This window comes from Astatotilapia calliptera, chromosome 10 (genome assembly GCF_964374335.1).
Source record: "Astatotilapia calliptera chromosome 10, fAstCal68.1, whole genome shotgun sequence".
In the NCBI taxonomy this organism is placed as follows: Eukaryota; Metazoa; Chordata; class Actinopteri; order Cichliformes; family Cichlidae; genus Astatotilapia; species Astatotilapia calliptera.
Window position 1 is genome coordinate 4,942,904 of NC_137431.1, and position 23,564 is coordinate 4,966,467.

The window sequence follows — 23,564 nt, forward strand, 5'->3', positions numbered from 1 at the left end:
AGCAGGAGTTTAGTTAGTCCCAGGTTTGTTTGTCCAACACATACCGTATGTGTTCATTTATGCATATGTGATGACCTTTTTTGGACGTATGGTTAAGATGGTGACGATGCGTCTTTTCACCTCCTTTTCTCCACCGCCCTGATTCACAGCCTCCTGGGATGATTATTAATCTAATAATTAAACATTTATTGCCAACAGCACCTGCTCTCTCTCACTCCTCTGAAACCCTCAGGACCCCACCGCAGAGAGAGAGCGCGAGAGAGGAGGAGAGCTGGAGAGGGAGGGAGGGACACAGGAGGAGCCAGAGGGAGGGGTTGGAGAGAGGAGAGCAATTCGAAAGGGTCATCATCACATTGCTGGATTCTTTTACACCAGCGAGAAGCTGTTGTTTTGTATGGCGGCAGACAGCATGTGAAGTTATTTGATCCCAGAACAAAAGAAACAAGGAGGAAGGAACAATCCGATGCTGGGAGGGATTCACAGCGAGGGGCCCCTGACTCAGTCTGACATCTACAAGCAATTAATCTCCTAATCGTCTGACTTCTTTTCACTCACTTTTATTTTTTATTCAAGATTTCTCTGCTTTTTTTCTTCAAAATGTTTGGAAATGTCTGATTCAACTTGAGATGAAAAGAGCATCTCTTTAGCTCTTCTTAACCCCGAGTAAGGAGGAAAAGCATATTCAGCAGCAGGCAGAGTCACACTTTTAAAATTAACAGAGTGAGAGAGACAGTGAGAAGTACAGAGAGAGGGAGTGCAGGTCCCTCTGTGCACCACGATGCTGCGCTACCTGATCAAGACCTTGTTGCAGATGAATCTGTTCACAGACACCATCCGAAACCCTTCCAATGGAACTGATGTCTACTTCAACGGCTCCCTGCAATCCTTCAACGGCTCCCTGCCGCCCTTCAACAGCTCGCTGTTCGAGTGGGGAAACTTCACCGGCTTCAACGGTAAGTGTATCTTCCCCTCATTAACCCCCCATCTTCAACCTCCTCAAAACACACATGGCATTCTTGAACAAGACACCTGAGTCTCTGTTGCAACGGGGATCTGAAACTGAAAAGGAAAATGTGACCTCGTGTGAGGTCACTGGAGATAAACAGATGTAATGTCAGGATTCATATCATTCATATACTCCTGGACACTCTTGTGTCCAGGAGTATATGACGATCAGCAAACATAAAGTGTTGTTACTAGACTATAGTAGAAGGTGTTGATCTTTAAGCGTAAACTTTATGATCTAAACTTTCTAATCACATGTCCATCCTTCAGTTACCACCGAACCAATACTGCATCCCCACTTGCCTCATGCTTTCTTCTCGCAGGGAAATTAAAAAGGGGAGTTGGGAGTCAGCAAACTGGCATCACATACTTGTCAGGGTGTTTTTGTGGGCTATGAGTGAAATGTGACAGAGACACAGTATTACCCAATAACACCGCCTGTTTTGCAGACCGTGAGTGGCAGCCTGCTCACTCTGCTAAATGAAGCTGTCTGCTGTCAGGCACGATGCACCCAAACTGTCAGATCTTTTTAACTTTCGCCATCAAGCTCATCTTTACCCAGTGATGAAGCTCAGAGCTGTGTTGGCTTTGTTTTTTTCCTTTTTGCTCTGGGCGGAATTTATTAATGTCTGCTTTTTTATGGTTCTGGTAGGAGTTTTGTTGTTAACATGTGACTACACGTTACATACCATATATATATATATATATATATATATATATATATATATATATATATGTATATATATATATATATATATATATATATATATACACACACACATATATATATACACACACATATATAAGTATATACATTGAGTGAGATAGAGAGAGAATGAGAGTGTTAGTGCAAGTGTACAGGGGTAGAGTTCTGTAGTTATGTCCAGACATTGGCATGATGTCTGATTCAATGAGTACCATAGCTTTGTCTCCATGTAATTGCATACCAATGAAAGCTGCATTCAGACACACACACACACACACACACACACACACACACACACACACACACACACACACACACACACACACACATCATTGTCAGATGCATCAATCACATTCAGCATATGTTATTTACCTAAAAACAAATGTGATCTTTCTTTTATCGCTCAGTCCCGAGTTGGTAAAACATCCAGCTGCTTCCCAGCTCGAGTCCACTGACTAACGGTAAAGAGGGAAAGCAAAGGTACACACTCTTTGTGATTGCGTGGGTGTATACTGTCACAGAAGAGAGTGATGCTTCCCTTTGATGAGTGGACATGGGTGTGAAAGGTGCATTTGCTTCTGAGCCACCCATTCCCTCCTCCCTCCTGTCCCCATAGCCAGCTTCAAACAGCCTCAATAATGCCGAGTTTATAGCTTCTTTTTCATTGCCATCACACTTCTATTTCTCTCTCTCTCTTGCCATCTGTAAACTCTAATGGAGTGTAGATTGAGTGTTTGTGGGGTTCACTCCTAAAATCTATAGAGAAAGTAAGCAGGAGAGGCAGCAATGAATCTATTGAGGCTGGAGCAGAGAAACACAGTCTGATAGGCTGATAGACAGACATGCCTGCTGTGCATCTCAGCCTCATATTCTTGGGAATCTTTCTCTGTAGCTCACAGAAATTGAATCCCCCCCTTCAGTCTTTAAGTGATATAGATATATTCAGGCAGCCACTTGAGGACGTGTGGGGTTAGATGTAATAGTTTGACTAATCAATGATCAATGAGGGAAGGTATAAAAGCTTTTTTCTTTTGTGAACATGTCACAGAGATGTGGATTGACTATATGAAAGGAAAGAAAACGATAACCTCTGATATCTAAATTACATCCTGCAAAAGTAATCATTGTCCAGATTTGCACTGCAACCCCGCAAAGACACATACATATTTAAAAACCATAATAGAGACGTATTTTCCTGGCCCCCATGTGCTGATTCATCACTGGGGAGGGGATGGGTGGTCAAACTGTGGGTATCCAGGCGAGAAGCTCAATAGCAAGTCAGTGGGCGGACAGCTCGTGTGGGTCAACCTGGAGCTCAGAGGGAGGCTCAATGGGAAAATCAATGCAGCCCGATAACCAATTTGGGAAATAATGGACATCACAGCACTATAGTGGACTGCTGGTACATTTATCAGTTCATTCACTCTCTGCCTCTCACTCTGTCTCTGTTTCTTTCTTTATCACACCTCTTCTGTTGACTGTTTCTTTTACTCCTTTAACTGACAGTCACTAATTGAGGTTCATTCATTTGCAATTGATTGTTGGAAGCTTGTTTCTTATTATATTTACAACTTTGCTTCCTTATGTTGTTGTTCAATTTGGTTTCAGAAGAATTTATTCAAAAGATGTTGTTTGAATGTTTTTAGTCATTTAATAAAGAACGAAAAAGTGATTTTTGTCATAAATGATGAACTTTAAATAATTCTTCCCTGAATCGAAGGATTAAAACAATTCTTCTCTGCTGCTGCACTCTGGCTCCAGCACCAGACTATGGAGATACATTCATAATCCATAGGAGCCTTCTGAACCTCCACTTGGTTCAATAAGTGAGACAGGTGCTCTTTGGGGAACAGATGCTTGAATCAGAGTTGAGATATTCAGCTTGTGAATCAATATGAAGAGTGTTCAGGAGCTGTGATGCACAAGTACCGTGAACGAAATCACTTAATTTTTCAAAGATGTAAAAGCATAATGTAATCAAGCCTTTAAAAAGAATATTTGAATGAAAAATTAATAAGATTTTCTCTTTTAAGATTGTCACTGAACGGCCACATTTAAAATCACTGTACTTCTGATATATATTTTATGTAGTTATTGAATTTTATAGACATAAAGACCTCTGAATTTGGGCTCTTGTGGGTGGAGATACCAGTGGTCAAGTTGTATGTGTGTGCTCTAATGGAACCATTTAACCATTTTATGGAGGTCAGCTTAGTCCCTCTTTGCTTTTTTCACTTCAACTCTGGAATAAACGTGTGTGTGTGTGTGTGTGTGTGTTCAGTGCAGTACAGTTACTTCTAAATATGTATATTTTGCATATATCAATATGCAAAATCCCCTAAAAAAGTACTCTCCCACACACAACATCCAAAACTACTTTTATTTGTGCAGAAGCAGGGTCGCCTGCAGAATCTTTATCAAGGGAAATCAGCATTTAATACAATCACTTCTGTTCATTTTACACACTATTTCAACACTCTGAAATCAAAAACAGCCTATTGAAGCTCTAGAAATGTGGTGCCCTGATGCCCACCGGGAGGAACATTAAACTTGCTCCTGCTGTGCTGGATGTTAAGTATGATGGCTGTTTGCTGTTAATGGGGCTGTCAATCTAGTAGAGAGTACATATGTGCAGAGGGCTTTGGAGCTATAACACAAAATGGATATTGAAAAAATGTTTTACCTTCTACATCCTGCATTCCTCATTTAATGGTTAGATAGTATAGATGTATTATTAATAAATGACTAGGGAGCATTCAGGAAGCCAAACATCTTTATTCATAGTATGCACAAAGGTCTGGAAACCACTAGTTGTTTCACCTCAGCTACTGTCACTGTCCCTGCCTCTTTCTCTGTCTCACATCTCATAGACTCGAGACATGGATGGTCCAATACACTGAGATGCATGCTAATTTAAAGGCACTGAAAACGCAGACACAGATGCCATTTCACCTCTTACTTACTGTCAAAGCTGGTTCCAGCTCCAGCACAAAGTCTGCATCATTAGATGTGACCTTTCTCTTTGAGCTTGTGCTGATGCTGGCAGTGCGACCGCAGCTGGGACTTTGTAGCAGGTTAGAAAGAGAATGCCTGATGACCAGTGAGAGCTCAGTAGTGGCTGGCCAGGCACACTATGGTGGAGGGTGGGAGGTGCGGATATTTAGACGCCACATACTGATGGCATCAATCCAAAGCAAGCACACTATCACAATAAACCTGGCAATGCAATGTCAGATAGACCAACTTTTCTTTTAACTCACTCATTATTAAAAAAAACAATAGGATTCAATACTGTGTCTCTAAAAAGAATGAGGTACTTCAACAGAGCACACAATCCTTTTAAAAAGGATCTGTTTGTATCACACCTTGTCAAAATGAAGACAGCTACAGTGCACAACTGTAGTAAAAGCTATCAGCATGACATGGTCCACAATACTCAAAAAGATCAACACGTAACTTAAAGTGCTTCTCTTGTCATATAGAGATGCTTTAGTTGGGATGGTGAATGCAGGAGTATGACAAACATCTAAACAAAATGGTATTTTAAGTACAATTAAGCCTCAATCAGATTATGATTTCCGCAACTGTGAAGCTGGCATAATGGTTTTTAAAAGCAGAAATTCATGTCTGAAAACATGAAAAGACTAACAGCATCCACAAAGCCAAACTGGCACATGTACACAACTTATAGGAACGGTGATATCAAGGAGTAATTAATGACTACAGAAAGTTAGGTTTCAAGTGGAGGCTATGAAATATATGATATAAGAGGACCAACATACTTATACAAGACTAGAGTCTCTGGTAGTTTCTTTGTAGAAATCTGCACAACCTTATTAGGCAAAATAAAACAGTGATACCTCCAGGATGGTGCAGATGAAGATGCGTGCAAAATTGAAGGTGGATGATGTTAATTTCAGTAAAAACAACACTGTCATCATCATCACTTGCACATTCTGCTCTGGCCATCTATCCCTTTATCTTGCTCACTCCCACGAGCTGCTCTGCCTCACTTCAATTTACGTCAGCTCACCTTGATTTATCGGCATGTCTGCTGCATAAACAGTATTACACATTGTGTGAATACATAACTAAAGGGAAATTAAAAAACGCCAGCGATTGCCTTGTGAATATATCTGTGTGTGTTTGTTTAGCTACTCAAGGATCTAAGTCACTGCATATTCATCTCCTGTTCCTCTCCATCCATTCCATGCTCCTTCACCTTATCCCTTCATCCATCCCTCCCATATTTCCCATTAAGAAACCTCCTCAGCTTCCTCCCGCAGAGGAGGCTCAACAACAGCTCGGCAGTCCGACCAGGTAGCCCATTACTGCCAGATCATCTTCACGTATTTTCAGCTGCTGTCAGCTTGAGCCTGCTCATCGCAGTTTCCATTACCTGCTGCATCACTGATAAGCTTATCATCCACAATTTCACTTTAAAGCCCCAATTTGTCGCTGCAGTAGGGGGGGCGACTGTTTGAAGAATTGTCATGTAACTGCTCGCATGATTGGTCCCATCGAGCTTTTCTTTCCATACGCAATTTTCACAGATTTGAAAGATTGTAAAAGTTTCTTTGGCATGGGTATATTTACATCTGCCATTTGAGAATTGAAACACCTTTATATATCAAGGTAAATTTTTCTGTTAGACATTACGACAAGGATAAATGGCTGATTGAACGGACTGATTGCAAATCTTTCTCTCCTTTCATGCTGAGATTTTACACCAGACAGACCCTTTTGTCATGCTTTTCATGCTTATTTCCCCTGTGTCTGAGATCATATGCAGAATTATGTACATAACTGAGCTGGAATGGAAATTAGGGAGCATCTGTGGCAATGATGAACATGGAGGAGAGGGGACTAAGTAGAGACAGAGAGAGAGAGGGCAAAAGATGCTACTTTGCAAATAGAAGAGAGCTCTGCATATGCTAATAGCAACTTGGAAACCTTCCTCCATCACACCAAGGATTTCTCCAGGTGGTGAACGCAAGCAGATACTGATGAAGACGTACAGTTCTGTGAAAAATATTTAAATAAATACAAAATGATGATTTCATCGATTAAGGGAAAAAATTACCCAAACGTACCTGGCCCTAACCTCCTAATAACGTGTTTCATAACCTGTGACATGGGAAAATGAAGACTGACCACTGTTTTAAATATGGTTCATTATGTTTTTAATTTTGTTCATAGTTTGCTTTGGCTTAGATATTAGCTTCAAAACTGAAAAGGTGGACAGACTCAGCATTTGACCCATGGATGGCTCCTGATAAACATCAAAGACCCTCAGAGTTATTGTAGTTCAGTTCATCCAAATGTAGTTGAGACATTTTAGTATTTTCAGTATTCTGCAGAATCACTGCTGCCCATCAGTGCCATTTGGATCCCTAAAATTCTTCAATTATATGCTCCAGTTATACTAAGATCTTAATTTGCTGACAACATCACAGATGCACAATCAATCAAATCCCTCATCACTAGAAGACAAAAAAAGAGGTTTAGCCTTCATGAGGACTCCTTATAAATTATCTACACTTCCATTCTCAATGACTCCCACTTCATTGCTTTAAACAGACTGGCTGCATGATTCATTTGGGAGCTCCCAGACAAGGAGGTGGTCAATCAAAATGAGGGGTTAAGTGTGTTGACGACTCAGGGGTCAGCAAGAGAGGTTGTGGCCCTTAACCCAGCGACAAACACCCTCTAACCCTGACAACATAATAACAGAGGGAGCTTCCTGGGGATATTAAGTGTGATGACATAGTTCTTTTGTTTATCACATCTGCCTTACGCCATTGTTATTCCAATCAGTGTGATTAGTTATGACAAGGTGTAAGCAATGTCCTGTCCAAGCTGATCACTGAATTAAGTGAATGTAGTAAAGTGGAACATAAACGTGTCTTAAACTGAAACCATTCATGTACTTTAAATGAAACACACATCATAACGCAAACATTGCTTTCCCGAAGTCAGATCTTGCATCATCATTATGGACTAATGGAACAACCAGTATGCATGGTATTCTTCTCATCAAAGTCATTTTTTCCCTGTGTTTAACAAATGGAGTTACAACAGAAACCCAGCGTGAGTAGAGTGAAGGCATGAAGTGCATGTTTTTAAATGCAAATTGAATGCTGGTGCAGTAAAATGACTTAGGCTGTCTCCTGCACACACAAAGTGAAGTAAATGTCAATATTCTATATTTGCTAACACTATGCAGACAGGTAAAAACACAAAAGCTATTAGCAAAGGCAGAAAACAAATCTCCCTCTCTTCTGCTCTCACAACCATACACATACAATCTAATACATATAGCCGTCTCCAAAATCCATGTCAAATCACAGCCCCATTGCCAATTATCTTCTGAATCCTTTGGAGGGAAGGAAACTTGCAATGACAACCCTGTAGTGTCAACACAATTGGTTATGCATGGTTATGAATACTAAGATATAAAAACAAAGTGAAGAGTGCAGATCATGATGGGTTTGTGTAACATACCATAATAAGTTTTCCTTCTGCTCCTTTCTGTGTTTTCAGTATATGAATTCTAGGTGAATGTGAACAGATGTGATGGATTAAAATGTTAAACAAGGCTATAGAAGGAATTTGTTCTGCCATTGTTTAGTTTTGTTATCTTCTGAGAGATTTCTTTTTTCAATCATTTCTATTCATTTTAATGTAACTGTGAGTTAAAGCAGCGGGGGAATATAAAATCATACCTCTGAATTGTAGGATTCCTGCTTCTGTTTGTAAGATTACAACAAATGGTTACACAATGGAATCGACTGCAATCACAGAGCTGCTTTGATTAAAGATTTTGATCTCTCTTTGTTCCTCTTACTTTCTTCTTTTTTGCATCTAACACTTGTAGACTCTTGTCTTAGCTAAATCTCCCTTGGAAATGAGACCTTTGATTTCGCTGGGATTAGGCTGAGTAAAAACGAAGCCTGAATTAATTAAAACCAGAAGAGCAGCTGCTCATTTAGGAGTTCTTGCACTGTTAAAAAAAGGAATCTTTGAATCTTTAAAGAGAAAACAGGCCGAGATAAATACAAAAATAACAGTCAGTATGCTTGAAAATACCTCATCAATGGTTTGATTTGTTCAATGTTATTTGATGCATGATCAGAATATCTGCATTGTCACATGCCAATAATGATTCATTATATAGGCCTGAGCTTAAATCATACGAGCTGGTGGTGCAACGATCACTTGGTAATTACTGAGTAAACCCTAATTAATAAGAGCAGTCAGTCTGTGACCTGCTTGGCATCCCTGTACATGCACATATACACAAATGCAGTCACACACACGCAGGACAAACAAAAGGCCTAAACTGAATTGACTTGATCAGAAATGTTCACTTCTCCTCTATGTCCAACTCCAAATGGCTAACACATAAAGACTAAAGTTAACTCTTAATTGCTGTCATATAAATGTAACTAGGTGCTTAATATCATATATATCAAATTTATATCAAATTTTGGCATTTATTTTCATTTTTGCTTGTGCCTTAAGTCGAAATCAGACTTTGGACGGATTAAAATAAAAAAATATGAAGTAAATCCTATTCCGATTACAGTTTATTGGATTTAACTGTGTGAAATAATAAACAGAAAATGACTCATAAACTCATAAAATCCTTTGGCTTCTCCTCCACTAAAGACTATTTGATGTCCTGCTTTGTAAATACAGAAAAAGCTAAAATATAATTAATTTGTATATTTTTGGTTTGGAATCAGATCCTCTTATGCTAATGAACTGTTGTTATTTTTCATTATGTAAGGGTTTAAACATATTTGCACCTGAGCTGCCCAGTATAACCAGTCTCCCATGTGTAGGCCAAGCTGGGAGCAGATGGCAGTCTGATTCATCCACTTTCCTTGTTCTGCTGCCCCAAGTCAGGTGACTCAAAACTGCTGCCATCCAGTCACACTCTTAATGCTGATGTAAACTGATATCCTGAACCTTTTTTAGTGACGTTACTACTGTCGGGTAAGCTTCATAAAGTGAAAGGTTGATCTAAGAAACATCGCTCAGTTCAAATCAGTTTTTCTAATGATTTCTATCCTGATGGGTCTCTTCTGGGATGCTAGTGGCTATCAATACAACTGAATGGTTTGGTCTGAGGATAAAAATGATGTGAATGCTGGATAACAAGCCCACATTTTTGACATCCAAATTAGACAGTGCCCTTTCAAACAGTGTGGGCCCACAGTAGTGGTGAATTGTGAGACTGTGGGGGCAAACCCACACTTATCCTCAAGTGGATGTGCCCACATAAAACCAACAGCAGTTTTGCCCGTTGGGGCCCTATATGGGCTTTCTTGGAGAAACTTCTCTTCGGGCCATAGAAAACCTATATTACTATATGTAGTAATTTTGCCCCTAAGAAGGAATTCAGTGAGCTTCAGTTTTCAGTGCCCACATGTGGCCCATGTAACATGTATAATACAGTGGAGCCAGACAGCAAACTGTGGGTCTCAGTACTGGTGTGAAATGTGGGGCACGTCTGGGTCACCATGGGCGTCCTTCTGGGTCCCACCAGAGCAATTAGTGAAATGCTCTGTATTGCCCCCCAGCACGTACACACAGTTTTTCTAAAATGTTGTTCAAGCAGAATGCAGAATACTAGGACACGTTAGTCATATATTAAACATTTCTGAGATGTTACCAGCCCAGCCTTTTCAAATCCAACCTGCCAATGGATCCAATCTGGTATTCAAAGCCAAAGCGTACTGACCCAATTCTGAAGTGCCAAATGGAAACAATATATATGGGAAAAACTAGTAAAAAGTGACAGTCAGAAGATGTAATGAGAAAAATGTCAAAGACAATTTTGGATGATGGATGGGTGGAAGAAATATCTCAGAAAGCGAGATTATGTTAAAGGTGAAAAGCCAGACACTTCCAGAAGAAAAGATAAAAGAGCTACGGAAGATGACAAAGCTATTGGAATTTCTTGACCAGTGACGCTGGGTTGTGTTTGAAACACAAGGTCAGTAAATGCACACATGCTATGAAAACAAATGTACATGTAAGACTGGAAGGGAAGCAGCTGCTCTCCACAGTTACATTGTGGATTGATATCATGAGGCCAATTCTCTCAAGGAGCAGAAGCCATGATGACTCCAGTTTTAAACAGTGAGACTACACTTCTCTGAGGTAAGAGTGAAACACCATCTGTACAGTAACCATAGCATAACATACATCCCATTATGATCACGTAAATACTTCTTAAAGTTAATACTTTTTAAAGGTTACAATCCTTTAAATCTTAGATAAACAATGAGATCATTATTATTATCATAAGTATAAAAACAATTCCTCAGTGATTGGAGAATATCATCAAAAGGCCAAATCTGAATACATTTGCAATGATAATATTATTCAGCTTTATTTTTGGAGCACTTTTTGAAACAAAGTTCTACATGCAAGTTAATTTTTTTTTTTGCAAATGTCATATTTTAATTGCTATGAGATGTGGCTGAAAGGTCCAAACCACAGAGACCTGGGCAACCCTGGTAAGACGAACCACAGAGGAAACCTATGTGAGGACAGTATGTAACCTGACGATCTGAGACGCTGTATGTCCTCTATAAAATTATTATAAAACTAAAAGAAAAAAAATCCATCACACAGTACCACCACAGAGACATCTAGGTGGGTCCCAAATTCAAATATTTTGGCATATCTATGACAACCAGCCACAGAAAAAAAGTCTCTCTGGTGTCCATCAGTTACAGATTACATAAGAAACAGAAGACACCGGAACAACATAAATCTACGAGTTCCCTACAAGTTCTGCTAAAGGTGCTCACACAAATATTTGATCTCCACTTTTCCTTGGTGCCTAAAATATTTGCTCATAACTGAATATGTCTATAATGTATATGGTTAAACAGACCAAACTATAAGGACTGTGTTTAAATTGTGTTACACACTGACAAAGCTAAAGAATTATTGCAGAGGACATGGAGTGAGGTGAACAACAGCATGGCATATTGTGAGGGAAAGGACAGAGAAACAGTGACTCACAGTACAGTTCAAAGTGAATTGTAAAGCGTGAGTGTGCTGAGAGCCACAGGACAACAATGGAAACTGATATTTTCAGGAACTGTAATAAATGTATTAAGATGGGAGCTCTTCTTGCCGTTCACCAGCCTGATTACCATAAAGCTATTTATTAGGCTGATTTCCCGGGCTGAGAGCAACCACGACCAGGGAAAGGCGCGGAGGGGGTCGAGACCACGGGGAAAGGCTGACAGAAGGTTAAGGGCAAGTCGCCATGGAAACACACTGGGAGGATAGCAGGGAGTTATTGGAAATATTAGACACCCAGTTGCAGGTGGAGAGATGCAGAGCATGAGGTGAAGGGTCAGAGATAAGTATCAGGTCTTGTGTGCACACCATGGGGAGTTTCCGTAATGGCAGCCAGTTCAAGGTGCCATGAAAGTTAAATAAGCTGCGACTCTTACAGGTGGCTAAGCAGTTCAGTGTTCGTGCAAAAAAATCATATGCAATTAGCCTCATTATAGAAGCTTACCGTGCACACAACTCTAATCTATGTACACCCCCTCACATGCATGAACACTTCCTGCAGGTCTTCATTAGTGCTAATCAGGCGCTTGCTGCTGGCCACAGCGGGGTACACTGACACCACTTCCACTGCTGTCTCTTACTGTTCACATAATGTTCCATACAATAATATATTGTACAAATTGATGTTCAGCAAAAATTTAGGGCACTGGCTTCGGATTTGTAAAGTTGCTGGAAGTGAAGTGTGTACATGTATACATTTTTCTATAAAAGTATCTGATAATGAAGGTAAAATTTCACAGCAATCAGTATTTAATTTTAAATCACAAAATCTGACCATGTGTGACTCGTGTCAAATTGCACTTATGTTTGTTATTATTTCTTAAATTCCCACAAAATTATTTCAGTTAAAGTTTAAATATTTATTTGTTCATTTATTAAGGATATAACTATAGATAAGTTTTTTTAATTTTATTTTTTACTATAAATAACAGCCCATTAGACACCATCATTGGAGCAATTTTACACACAAGCTTTCTAGATTTATTTTATTTTACCCCAGATTTGGGAAAATCTTTAGTTAGCCAATGCACAGGCTTGCATGCTTGCATGGGTGTCATTGTCCACTAAATGTGTATATCCATAGGAACTGGCTGCTTCAGAGTTGGCTTATGAGTAGTGCTAGTATCAGTACTCAAGAAAAGTAATGTAATATCCCCATCCTAAAGAGGACATTTTGTACCATCATTCTTCATTTTTTTCAGTATGAACACAAAGCTGAGAGCGCAAAGCAAAGATGATAGCGAGCCCAGTGAGACAGACATTACTGCCGTTGTTACTTTTTGAAGATCAGGTTCTGACTGGCATGACCTCAGCCTGAAAACCACTCAGGGTGTTTGGCCAGCTTAGCGTTAGCAATTCTGTCTGTGGCTTGAAAAGAAGAGATGTTCTGTTAGCAATATAGTTTTGTTTCTGTCCTGGATGCAGTTTCCACTCTTGTCTTTTTGAACCAAAAAAAAAAAAATTATGTCCATGTCTCATCTGCCAGTTTCTCCCACTTGCACACAAATCAGCTGATTGAAGTGCAGGAGCAAACAGAAATGTTTGTTTGATGGTTTTTAAGGAAGGGGGAGTAAGGAGGAAAAGGCAAAGTGCATGTTTAGTTGTAGTTTAAAGCAGTTTTTAATAAATGTGTGTAATAAATTGCACTTTTGTTTATACACAACCTTTGAGTGGCCATATTCAGATGATGCATTGCTGGCAATTTGTTTACTTAATGTATTCTGCAAAGTGCATTGTTTTAAGTTGATGGAGTGGTTGTATTTCGTTAGGGTAATGCCTTACTTTTGATCCTGTAAAACAGAAATGACTGATTGTGTCTGCATTGTTTTTCTCTTTAAGAAATTAAAACTCGGCGCTGGAAGCAAGATGTTATTTTTAGAAATCATCAAACTCCTAGATGTTTGGGTGCTCTGGAGGTAAATTATACATGTTTCTGCACCTTCAGGCTTAAGATATGAAGGACTGCACATATGATTAATACGTTGAGACAATGTAACTGGATAAAATGTCATCATCTGCCTCCTCACCTCAAGCTTATATCCTGAACTGAGGTCAGGGCTCTAACAAACCAATACTTGCATAAAGATGCTTATTTATTCTGGATAGTGTCACCATCACTCACTGTCAACAGATTACACACGTAGACAGCAAACTGGCTAAACAACAAGAGCTGGTTTATAGTTAACATACTAGCTAACATTGAGCACTAAACATTACGCGAGCTAGTGTTACTTTTCTGTTAGAGCCGCTTCAAAGAAAGCGTCACTAACACCGGCTAACAGCAGCCATCATCAGCAAAACCATCAGCGCTTACCGACAGTAAAGTTAAGGACATCTCCAACACCTCATCTCAGCATCACTGTCGTTGGACAGACGTCAGCTTCACTGACTCACTGACTTGGACTACTTTCACAAGGTTTTACAGCCTCCATTAAAGTAAATAAACATGGACATTAGCTGAGGTAAACAGCAGACTAAGAGCCTGCACTCACTACAGGTGAGCCCAGAGCTGTTTGTACTAAAGTCGCCCCTGTATCTAGGATTACGCACTTGAACTGGGAGAGGTAAGAAAATAAACACGATAAACTTACATCTACTGGTAAGATTTTACACTGTAACTATAAACTGTGGTTAGCTAAAAAATAACATTTTTTTTAAGTCATTAATATGCTGATTTTTGGCACAGATCCTGTGTAGAGGGATAGTTAGCTAACCAGAAATTGTCCTAATTATTGTCTTATAACGTTACTTATAACTGATTGATAGGGGCTGACATAATTATTCAACAATCAAAGCATTAAAACATTTTTTAGTGATCAGGTTTTGCCTGTGTGTGTGTGTGTGTGTGTGCGTGTGTGTGTGTGTGTGTGTGTGGCTGTCATAGTAAAAACACAATGCACGTTAATCCAAAATACTGGAAATATTAGTGTCAGTATTAGCCAGATTGCTTATTGTATAGCAGTTTAGGGTTTTTGAATTGAACTGAACTGCCCATATGGAAAAGATATATATAAATCTTATAAAGTTTGAATCTGTCTTGTGTGAAACTCGTATGAAAAGCATATAAGAGTGAAAACGGATATAAGATCCCTTGAAAAATTATATAATGAAACTTGTATGTTTTGGATACTTACTAAAACAATGTATGAAAGTAATGAGAAAGTGGCCACTTTCATGAGTAATCACATATAAGTTTTTACTATTTCTTTTCCATATGGGTGAGTATCAAGTTGCTCAAAAAGTGCATGAAAATTTAAGAGTTTATAGTAGAGCAGGGTGATATGACCAAAAATATTTAACACGATATACATTTGAAAATTTGCGATAAAGATATAACTGACGATATAATTGACACTAGACATTATTAGTGCAAAAAAAACCCCCATCAATGTATTTTCACTTAAACAAGCAGCTGTTTTTTATGTGCATTAAAGTTATATAAAGTTATATAAAGTTATATAAAATGTAATGTAAACCAAAAGGCATTTCCAGTGGAAACTGGCCGACATATCCTCAGCATAACCATGTATAATATCCACAAAACTTAAAAAGAGGTTATACACACACAATACGGTAACATTATGTTGAAGCACAGTAAGTATCACTCCGCGAGGCTCCTGCCTACGATAGCCGTAATGCGCCGACAATCCATCAAGCGGTGTGGGTTCGTAGCTTAGCAAAGTCGTACTGAAACATTTGACAGATTTTCGAGCGCCGTGTACGAGATAAAATCGTTTCCAGGTCAGTAAACACAACCAGAGTTCATACATAAGGCACACGGGATTATAAGGGACACTGTCGATTTTCAGAGAAATCAAAGGACTGATTTTAAGTGTGACGTATTTTCCAAAAAACACGGTAATAACGACGGCCCGCTAGCATGCTCTACCAAAAATAGTGCTTTGTTGTGTATCTGACGGACGAAAGCTAAACCAGTTCCACCACTGAAGCTGCAGCATTTTTACAAACCAATTCTGGTTCATCTGTTTCATTTAACGATCCACTTTCGCCCTTCTCATTCTCCGCCATGCTTTTTCCGCTATGTGCATATGTAAACAAAGGCACTGAGCATGCGCGTTTTGCCCATATTCTATCGCGATATTTCATTTTCTTATCGTTGCCCAACATTATACCGGTATTACCGTGAACGGTATGATATGGCCCAGCCCTAGTTTATAGTTTAAAATTAAAAACTAAGTATAAATCCTAAATACAAGAACAGGAATCATTTTATGCTTTTAGAGGTCAGTCCTTCAAACATTAAGCTACTAAAGACTTTCTTTAACCTTTGATCTGCTCTTTCTTTCAATAATCTATTGAATTATTCAAGTCTTTTTTTCCCATTTGGATGTTTTAGTAAAAAAATGTCCACAGTTTTACTTGCAGTAAAGGAGGAATTAACACACTTACCTAAAACATAACTTGCAGCACCTCAGAAGGATGAAAGCTTTCACATACACCCACGCACACACCCACACTGTGTAGACAGAGAGTTAATAGGCAGGTCGTTCTGTTTATAACTCTCCTTGCCACCGGTGCTGTTAGGCTCATAAGTTATTAATACAAATCGATGCCGCGAGTTCTTCTTGTTACTGTAAGTGAGCTGTGTTGGTTAAGCTGCTGGCCTTTTTGCCTCGGTTTGAATATATCTTACTTTGTAATAGTAGTTGGAATATTTAAAATGTCTATTACCATCCAACGTCACACTCATTTACACCGGCTGACAGATTCCAGTTCTTGTTTCTGACCTCACTGCACTTACATGCAGGGCCTGTCCCAGCTGACTCTGAGTTAGAGGCTTAATAGTACGAGGTGTGTCACTGATTTACCAGTCTGGTCACAGCTGGTCCATCACACTGCTGATATATAAACAGAATTTCAAATGTTTAAACATACTTTAAAACAAAATATATATGAAGATCAATAAAATAAAACACTAAACTACTGCTAACTGTGAAAATATAAAATGCCAGCGCCTAAAACAGTGAAATTCAAAAATTAGTTTCTTTCTTTCTTTGGAGAGTTAGGAAAAGAGAGTAAAAAGCATAAGCAGTAGACGTATGCTTATAAAACTGTTGTCTAAGCTTAAAATATGCAAGCAATGCTAATTCCTGACACATTGGGCAGCACAGAGCATGACCTTATTATCTTCTCTTGAAATGAACAGGTGAGAAGTGCAGAAATGTCCAGCAGCTGTGCTGGGCTGACCTCATCACTGTGAGGATGTAATATTCTGAAAGCTTGACAGAGGTGCTGCAGTTACGTTCACCTCCATACAAAGAAAACAAGCTGTTTTAGGAAGACGACTGTAGTAATATGGGTCATATATGATGCCACCTGACTGACAACATGGGCCATTGTTCCAGACGTAAATATTTACTGAAAATAAATCCACATCTGCTTTGACTTGTCCACTGCGCTGCATATCAAGCAGTGCTGTTATTATAAAGGTGGGTTTACCTTCAAAAAATTTAAAATGATTCGTCCCTCTGAAAACAACTGAAGCTGCAGAAAAGCAGCCAGTAGGGGGGAAGGGGATAAAACCACATCAGTGTGCACAAAATAATATTCATGTGTGGCTGCCAGCGTGTTTGGATAATGAATTCAACATTTAGATGAAACAGAATAGGAAAATGGGCAAAACACAAAAGAGGAAAACAAGTGTTTTGATCCATGAATGTGGGATGAGTACAGGCTTCGTGTGACATTTTTAAAACTTTTATTTTAATACATATTTTATTTTCATATTTTTTGATTATTTTGTTGACTATTTATTATTTTGTCACGTGTGAATTGATGATGTGCTGTAAGGTTCTGTTTCATTATGCTCAGTTTGTGTTGTGTTGATGTTTGTTATGCAGCGCTGCTCCACCCAGATCCTGGCTGTGTAAATGTTTATCCGCATGAATTTTCTCAGTCAGTCGGATTTTTCAATTATTATAATAAAATGCACAGATTCCTGATACTTCAGCAAAAAATTTTATTTTGACTTTCTCATAAGCAAATCTGATAGTTTCTTTCAGTAACTTTATCACATTGTAGTACAAAGCAGCTTTTTTGGATAAACTTCTGTCATGAAAAAGATCACATAGAGTCATACTGAGTATAAAGCTCTGTGTGCTGCTCTCTTCCTCCCTCTGTTTTCAGTTCCTTCATGCTTTGCATTTGAAAAAGTTGAGTCAGTAAAATAAATATATAATCCCCTTCATGTCAGGGTCAAAGTCCACCTCTGACAGAACTCGATCAAAGGAAGAGGACCGCTCTGAGTTTGAGTGAAACACTTGTGGTTTAAAGTCAAACTCAGAGCAAAAGGTGGAAATCATTTGCTTTGTTTTTAGTCACTAGCCGCTGCTGGGCGAAGAGAGGAAAGTAGGAAACGGCTTCTTTTTTCATTCTACATCAATTTATTTAGTCTCAGAACAAAACAAAAGAACAGGTATTAGTTTGTTCTGTGGTGAAAACAGAACATTGCTGGTGTTTAGTCACTTTATATGAGCTGATGCTATGCTGAACTATGTCCTTTAGCTATGGTACAAAAGCACTGGTTATAAGAACAAGTGTGTCCTCCAGTGGCTCACAGGAGCCTTTGGTCACCCGACTCTAGAACTTGATTTTCCAAGTCTCATCTCACATAGGTCTGTATCCAACCAGTGTCATGGCATAAACTTAAAAAAAGGAATAATTGTATATAACACTAGCACAGTGACACAGTCATGTCACTGTGAGGTATTCTGTACATCTGTGGTTCCCTCTAGTGGTTTGATAAGTGAAGTTCCGTCTCATCAGACCAGCAGGAAAACATCTGAGACACACTGGATGCAGAGCTTTCAATCTGCAGCAGCTGCTGGACTCATCCATGAATGCAGAAGGAGCAGAGAAGGAAAGGGTCCTTTGGGAATTCCCTCGGGAATTTTTAATGTGCTGGGCTACATTATCTCTGTAATACCAGTTTTAAACACCAGATGTCAGCGATAGATCCCTGTATGTGTATTTCCAAATCTGAATGGGTCCAAATCCATGGCTATAGTGTTTTTTATATACAGCCATGACAAATACCTTTATAAAATGAGCCTTTAAGAAGAATAAAAGTAAAAAGACCGGATCGGATCATTTAGCACAGTGTATCCTGAGTGATTGTGATAACTGGCCTCTACATTTATGGTATCCTCAGTTCTTAGCACAATTGGAAAGGCACATGGCATTTATTTTTCACACTTCTTCTCAGCAGATTTCAGTAACTCAGTACATCAGAAAGTAATAAGTAAGAAATAAGCTAACGCAGAGATGGACAAACGCCAGGAGAGAAAGATGTAAGGTTATTTTGAAAGTGAGTGGATCAGCAAATGATGTTTGCATCAGATCTCATTTTAGTTTCTTTCTGTTTCTTTTCTGTGATCAGACATTAGATCTGTCCTTCACTTATGTAAAATGATCTGGTTATTTCATGTTGAAACTAAACAGACTAACCTGGGATGTTTAGCATTATGGAAGTTTACGTCAGTGGACTATGTTGGAATGGTTCAGGGCCTGTTATTTGATGGTCACTGTTAGGTTAGATGGCAGGGATTATTTAGTATTTAAGCTGATGAAAAATAATAGTCCACATACCGAAGGGGAGCATTTTTCTGAAGAAAATAAGTATTTTTATTTTGATAATTTATGTACAATTTGCCGGCAAAATGGGATGAATATAACTCAGGAGGTAGAGGAGGTCATTTACTAATTGGAAGGAAGGTTGTTGGTTTGATTCCTGCATGCCTAAGTATCCTCGGGAAAGATAGTGAACCCCAAGTTGCTCTCTGATGTTTTCATTTGAATGTAACCGTGTGTTTGACACTAGATCAATCAATCAATCAATTAAGGCTTTATTCGCCACATGCAGGTTGCCCTGTAGTGAAATGGGACACCGCCCCCCCGACCGTACATACACAACACAGACATCACATGGGGTTACAGGTCGGAGATCCCAAGAGGGAGCAAGCATTGAAGGCGTTTGGAAAGGGAGGGGGGATGAGTGTCTGCATATCAGTGTATGTGTGTGTCTGCGTGTCCATAGTTCAGCTGAGACAGTGTCCTTCGCCCTGCCAGGCTAAGTAAACAGTCTTCCAGCCAACCCAGGTGGCCTTGCATGGAATGGGAAGGAACAGACTCAACACAGTCGTTATCAGGGAGTTTATTTTCAGCTCCAGCCTTGAGCCCACAGCTGGCGCCGAAGGGGTAGCCGCATTATGATGGTGGTTTTTCTTTTACAAACAACTCATGAGAATTTCAAGCTGTTTTTAACACTCCGACACTGGTCTCTCCATCTCCCGTTGGATAGCTGCCAGTTTCTCCATGATGTTATTAACTTTCAATTCCGTGGTCTTGTCAGTCTTTTGCTCACAGAGCACATTCTGAGACCTCACGACCGCAGCCAACTGATCCACGATGTAATCCAACTTCCGCCCCGAAGTGTTGTTCCGGGTGGATTCTTCCCCAATGTACTCCAATATACGCTCAGAGGTATTATTCTGAGTATTTACTGCAGCCATAAGCACCTCCAAGCTCTTAACCATGCTGCATTTAGTTAGCCCTTTCTGAGAAGCCGCACCTCGTCCCATCGTTTCAATCCCAGCAGGCAGCTTTGTGGGGATTTGAACAGCCGGTTCTGCGTTCTTAATTCTCCGATAAGCCAGGGCCAAGCCAGCTCCGATCAACAAGAACCCTGTTATCATGGTTCCAAATACGTAGATATCTTCAGTGTCCTCGATCGACAGTCCCGCCAGGCACACGATCCTCCATTTCTGCCACCCGTCCATCGTGTATCCGGCAGGGAAAGTCCCTCCAGGGCACTCGGGCTCTCCCCTTTCTCAGACTTCTCGTTGAGAAAAGGGTGTCAGTAGCATTCAGAGACCAGTTGATCAAATCCATAATTCTCTTTTAGGATTTTTAGACACAGACTGTGAGACAGTGTGCCAGGGAAGTGAAAAAAAAGCACGAGACAAGACAAGGACATAAGAAGCTAAGCAGGGAAGATAAGGGAGAGGAGAGGAGAAAAGTGCGACCCCCTTCGCTGAGAGCCAAACAAGAAGATGGAACTCAGTTAGACATAGAAAGAAGAGCTTGTGTGAAAGCGTGAATGGAGCAGGTTGTAAAAAATGCTTTGAGTAAGATCCAGTCCAGGGTTACCAGTAATACAGTTGTATGTGTAGTTAATGGCTTCCTTTGTTGAATAAATGCTTCTAAAACAGTTAACCTCATCGTCTGCTCATAGTTCTTCAGCCAGGAATGAGCTACAGTAGACTCTGAGCATATTTAAAAGAGTAAAAGTCAGCACGACAGCATGTTTTAATGTGGCCGAATTTGTCTTTCTAAACAGTGGAAACAACCCACTGTGTGCCCAACTCACGTTTGACCACTAGGTGGTGACAGAGATCTTTTAGTGGTGTTAGAAACTAGAACTTCAATTGTAGACTATAACCTATCGCTGTATGTTTAATAGAAAAATGAGGGGGGTTTGGTTTCTATTTTAAGAGCACTGTCTGTCATAGTAGCTTGACTATAAACCTCTGCCTTCCTCGCATTTGTTTCTGCATGTTAAAGGATCATCTCTTCTTTAGTTTGTCTGATGTTTGGTGGGTTTTGTTGGATAGCTGTGACAGGTGAGGGGGCGTCACTGATCTGAAATACCCCCTTCTTAACCCGTTCCACTCTCAGACATACCTACATCCATCACTCTCCCTGGCATGCTGACACGCCCCCTCTCCATCTATTGTGGATATGTGCATTTGTGTGGGTGGGCCCACTGTTCTTTCCTTATGGAAATTGGAAAATATACATTCATATGTATGCACTCTCTGCACCAGCACTATTAATGTTTTATGCAACGTTTAAATTAAGTGAAGGACAAGACATAATAGCTGCAGCTTGAATGGAGGAACGAGTCGCTTTTAGCCTTGAGTGACTCTTCCACTTTAGTCACTCTAACAGACTTTTAAAGCTTTTTATTCATTCTGAGAGAGCGGCTGCAATTAAAATGTAGTTAGCCACAGTATCCTAAAAAGGATGCCATGACGTTTTGAGTTCAGTCTACTTGCCGGTCTTTGTTAAAGTCAAAGAAAATACAGTCTACATTTTGGAAGGTTCTAACTTCTCAACAATAGGATGTAGAGTCGCTGCTGCACCTGAAAGTTAAATCTCAAAGATGGAGGGTAAAAAGATACTATATGTTCACATGCCAGTACAGACTCTTCTATAGCTCAAATTAATTTAGACTTCCAGTGAGTACGCATCTTTTCCAGTAGAGGTAGAGAAACAGAGAAGAAAACAAGTGCTGTGATTCTCCACCTGTAAACACGTCCTGTCTCTGTGCAGATGTGCTCATAGTGCGTCTCCCTTCAGCACGTTCTCACTAACAGTTCGGGCAACAGGAAATAGAAGACATGAGAGGAATGGCAGAATATTGCTCTTCACATTTGGCTTGTTTTTCTAATGTGCGAGATGCACATCATAACATAATTTGCTATAGGTGAGCAGCATCTGGTATCAGTGAGCACTTTGGGGAGATTGGATGTGATCCAGGAGTGTCCCTCCCCTCTCCTCGTCCGCTTTCATTTTCTCTCTTTTCGCTCTCCTCTGCAGCCGTCCCACTTGCAGGTCTTTTACCTTTCTAAATATATCTTTGCCCTGAGCATTTTGCCTTCCCACCTCCACTGTGCATTGATTCTCTTCTAGCATTGATCTGAAATCCACTATCTGTGTGTGACCGTGTGGGTTTAAGCATGAGCGCCTCTCCAATTGCGTGGAGGTGTGTATGCAGATCCACAAACATTATGAGAATGTGTGCTCCAGATTTAGCGAATTGATTTTTTTCCTTTTCCTTTTTTTGGGCTTTTTTTTTGACCTAGTGTCCCTTTAGTTCTGCTCTCGAGTTCTAAAATGTAAATGTCTCTGACAGAGTCTTTAGACTTTGACAGCTGTGCTCTTCTTTGAGCAGGACACTGCTTTGAATCAGGGCGTGCATTCTACACATGAACCTCCCAAATCACAATAGCTCCTTTGCTTAGCATATGAAAAGAGCAACTGAAACCAAAATGCCTTTTATCTCTCAGTCAAATCCTGTTTCTCCTCCTGTTTTAATTAAAATATTTGTCATTTGAAGCACAGACCGAATTTATATCCAAGTCAGTTCACCAGGATATGAAACTGTTCCACTCTAGTGTTCTTACAGAGCTAAATAATGACAGTGTGAAGGTGGCTACATCATCCTTTGCAGCAACCCTTTCTCCAGGTCAGGCTGAAGTAATGAAACAGTCACAAAGCGCTCACAGTACCTGTGAATCCCACTCCAGCCAGACTTCAGTTTTATTGTGGCGTGGTGCAAAAAAGAAAAGAAAAGAAAAGAAAAGAAAAAGAGAGCCTGTCCCTGTGCGTTTGCAAGGAGGCCACCACTGATGGATTAAAAAAGACATGGGTGGAGAAGGGGAAGGATTTGCCTGCTCACTGCTTGGCTACTTGGGGGTATCGCACAGCCACAAGCTGAAATTCATTTTTCCCCCTCACACAGTTCCCATCACAGTTTTGTCAGAGAGGCAATCGATGCCCAGGCACTATAGTTCTGATATATGCTGCTGCCAGTGGGGCATGATGTATGCTTGCTGTCCCGTGGACGGGCTGTGTGCAACTTCTGCTACTCCCGAGTGAGTAAAGCCATTAGAGGAATCAAATTAAAATGTTTTCAATTTTAGAGTACATCTGTACTTTATTA

General features: G+C 39.9%; 1 protein-coding gene across 5 annotated transcripts in view; it reads left to right on the top strand.

Moving 5' to 3' along the window:
• Nucleotides 1-350: 350 nt before the first annotated feature.
• robo3 (roundabout, axon guidance receptor, homolog 3 (Drosophila)) overlaps nucleotides 351-23,564 on the top strand; it is a 164,545-nt gene continuing 141,331 nt past the window's right edge. For all 5 annotated transcript variants that reach the window (XM_080306989.1, XM_080306990.1, XM_080306988.1 and 2 more), the window contains exon 1: nucleotides 351-953. In XM_080306989.1, the coding sequence (XP_080163115.1) occupies nucleotides 779-953 (175 nt within the window). In that variant the 5' untranslated portion in view covers nucleotides 351-778. The remainder of the gene's footprint in view (nucleotides 954-23,564) is intronic.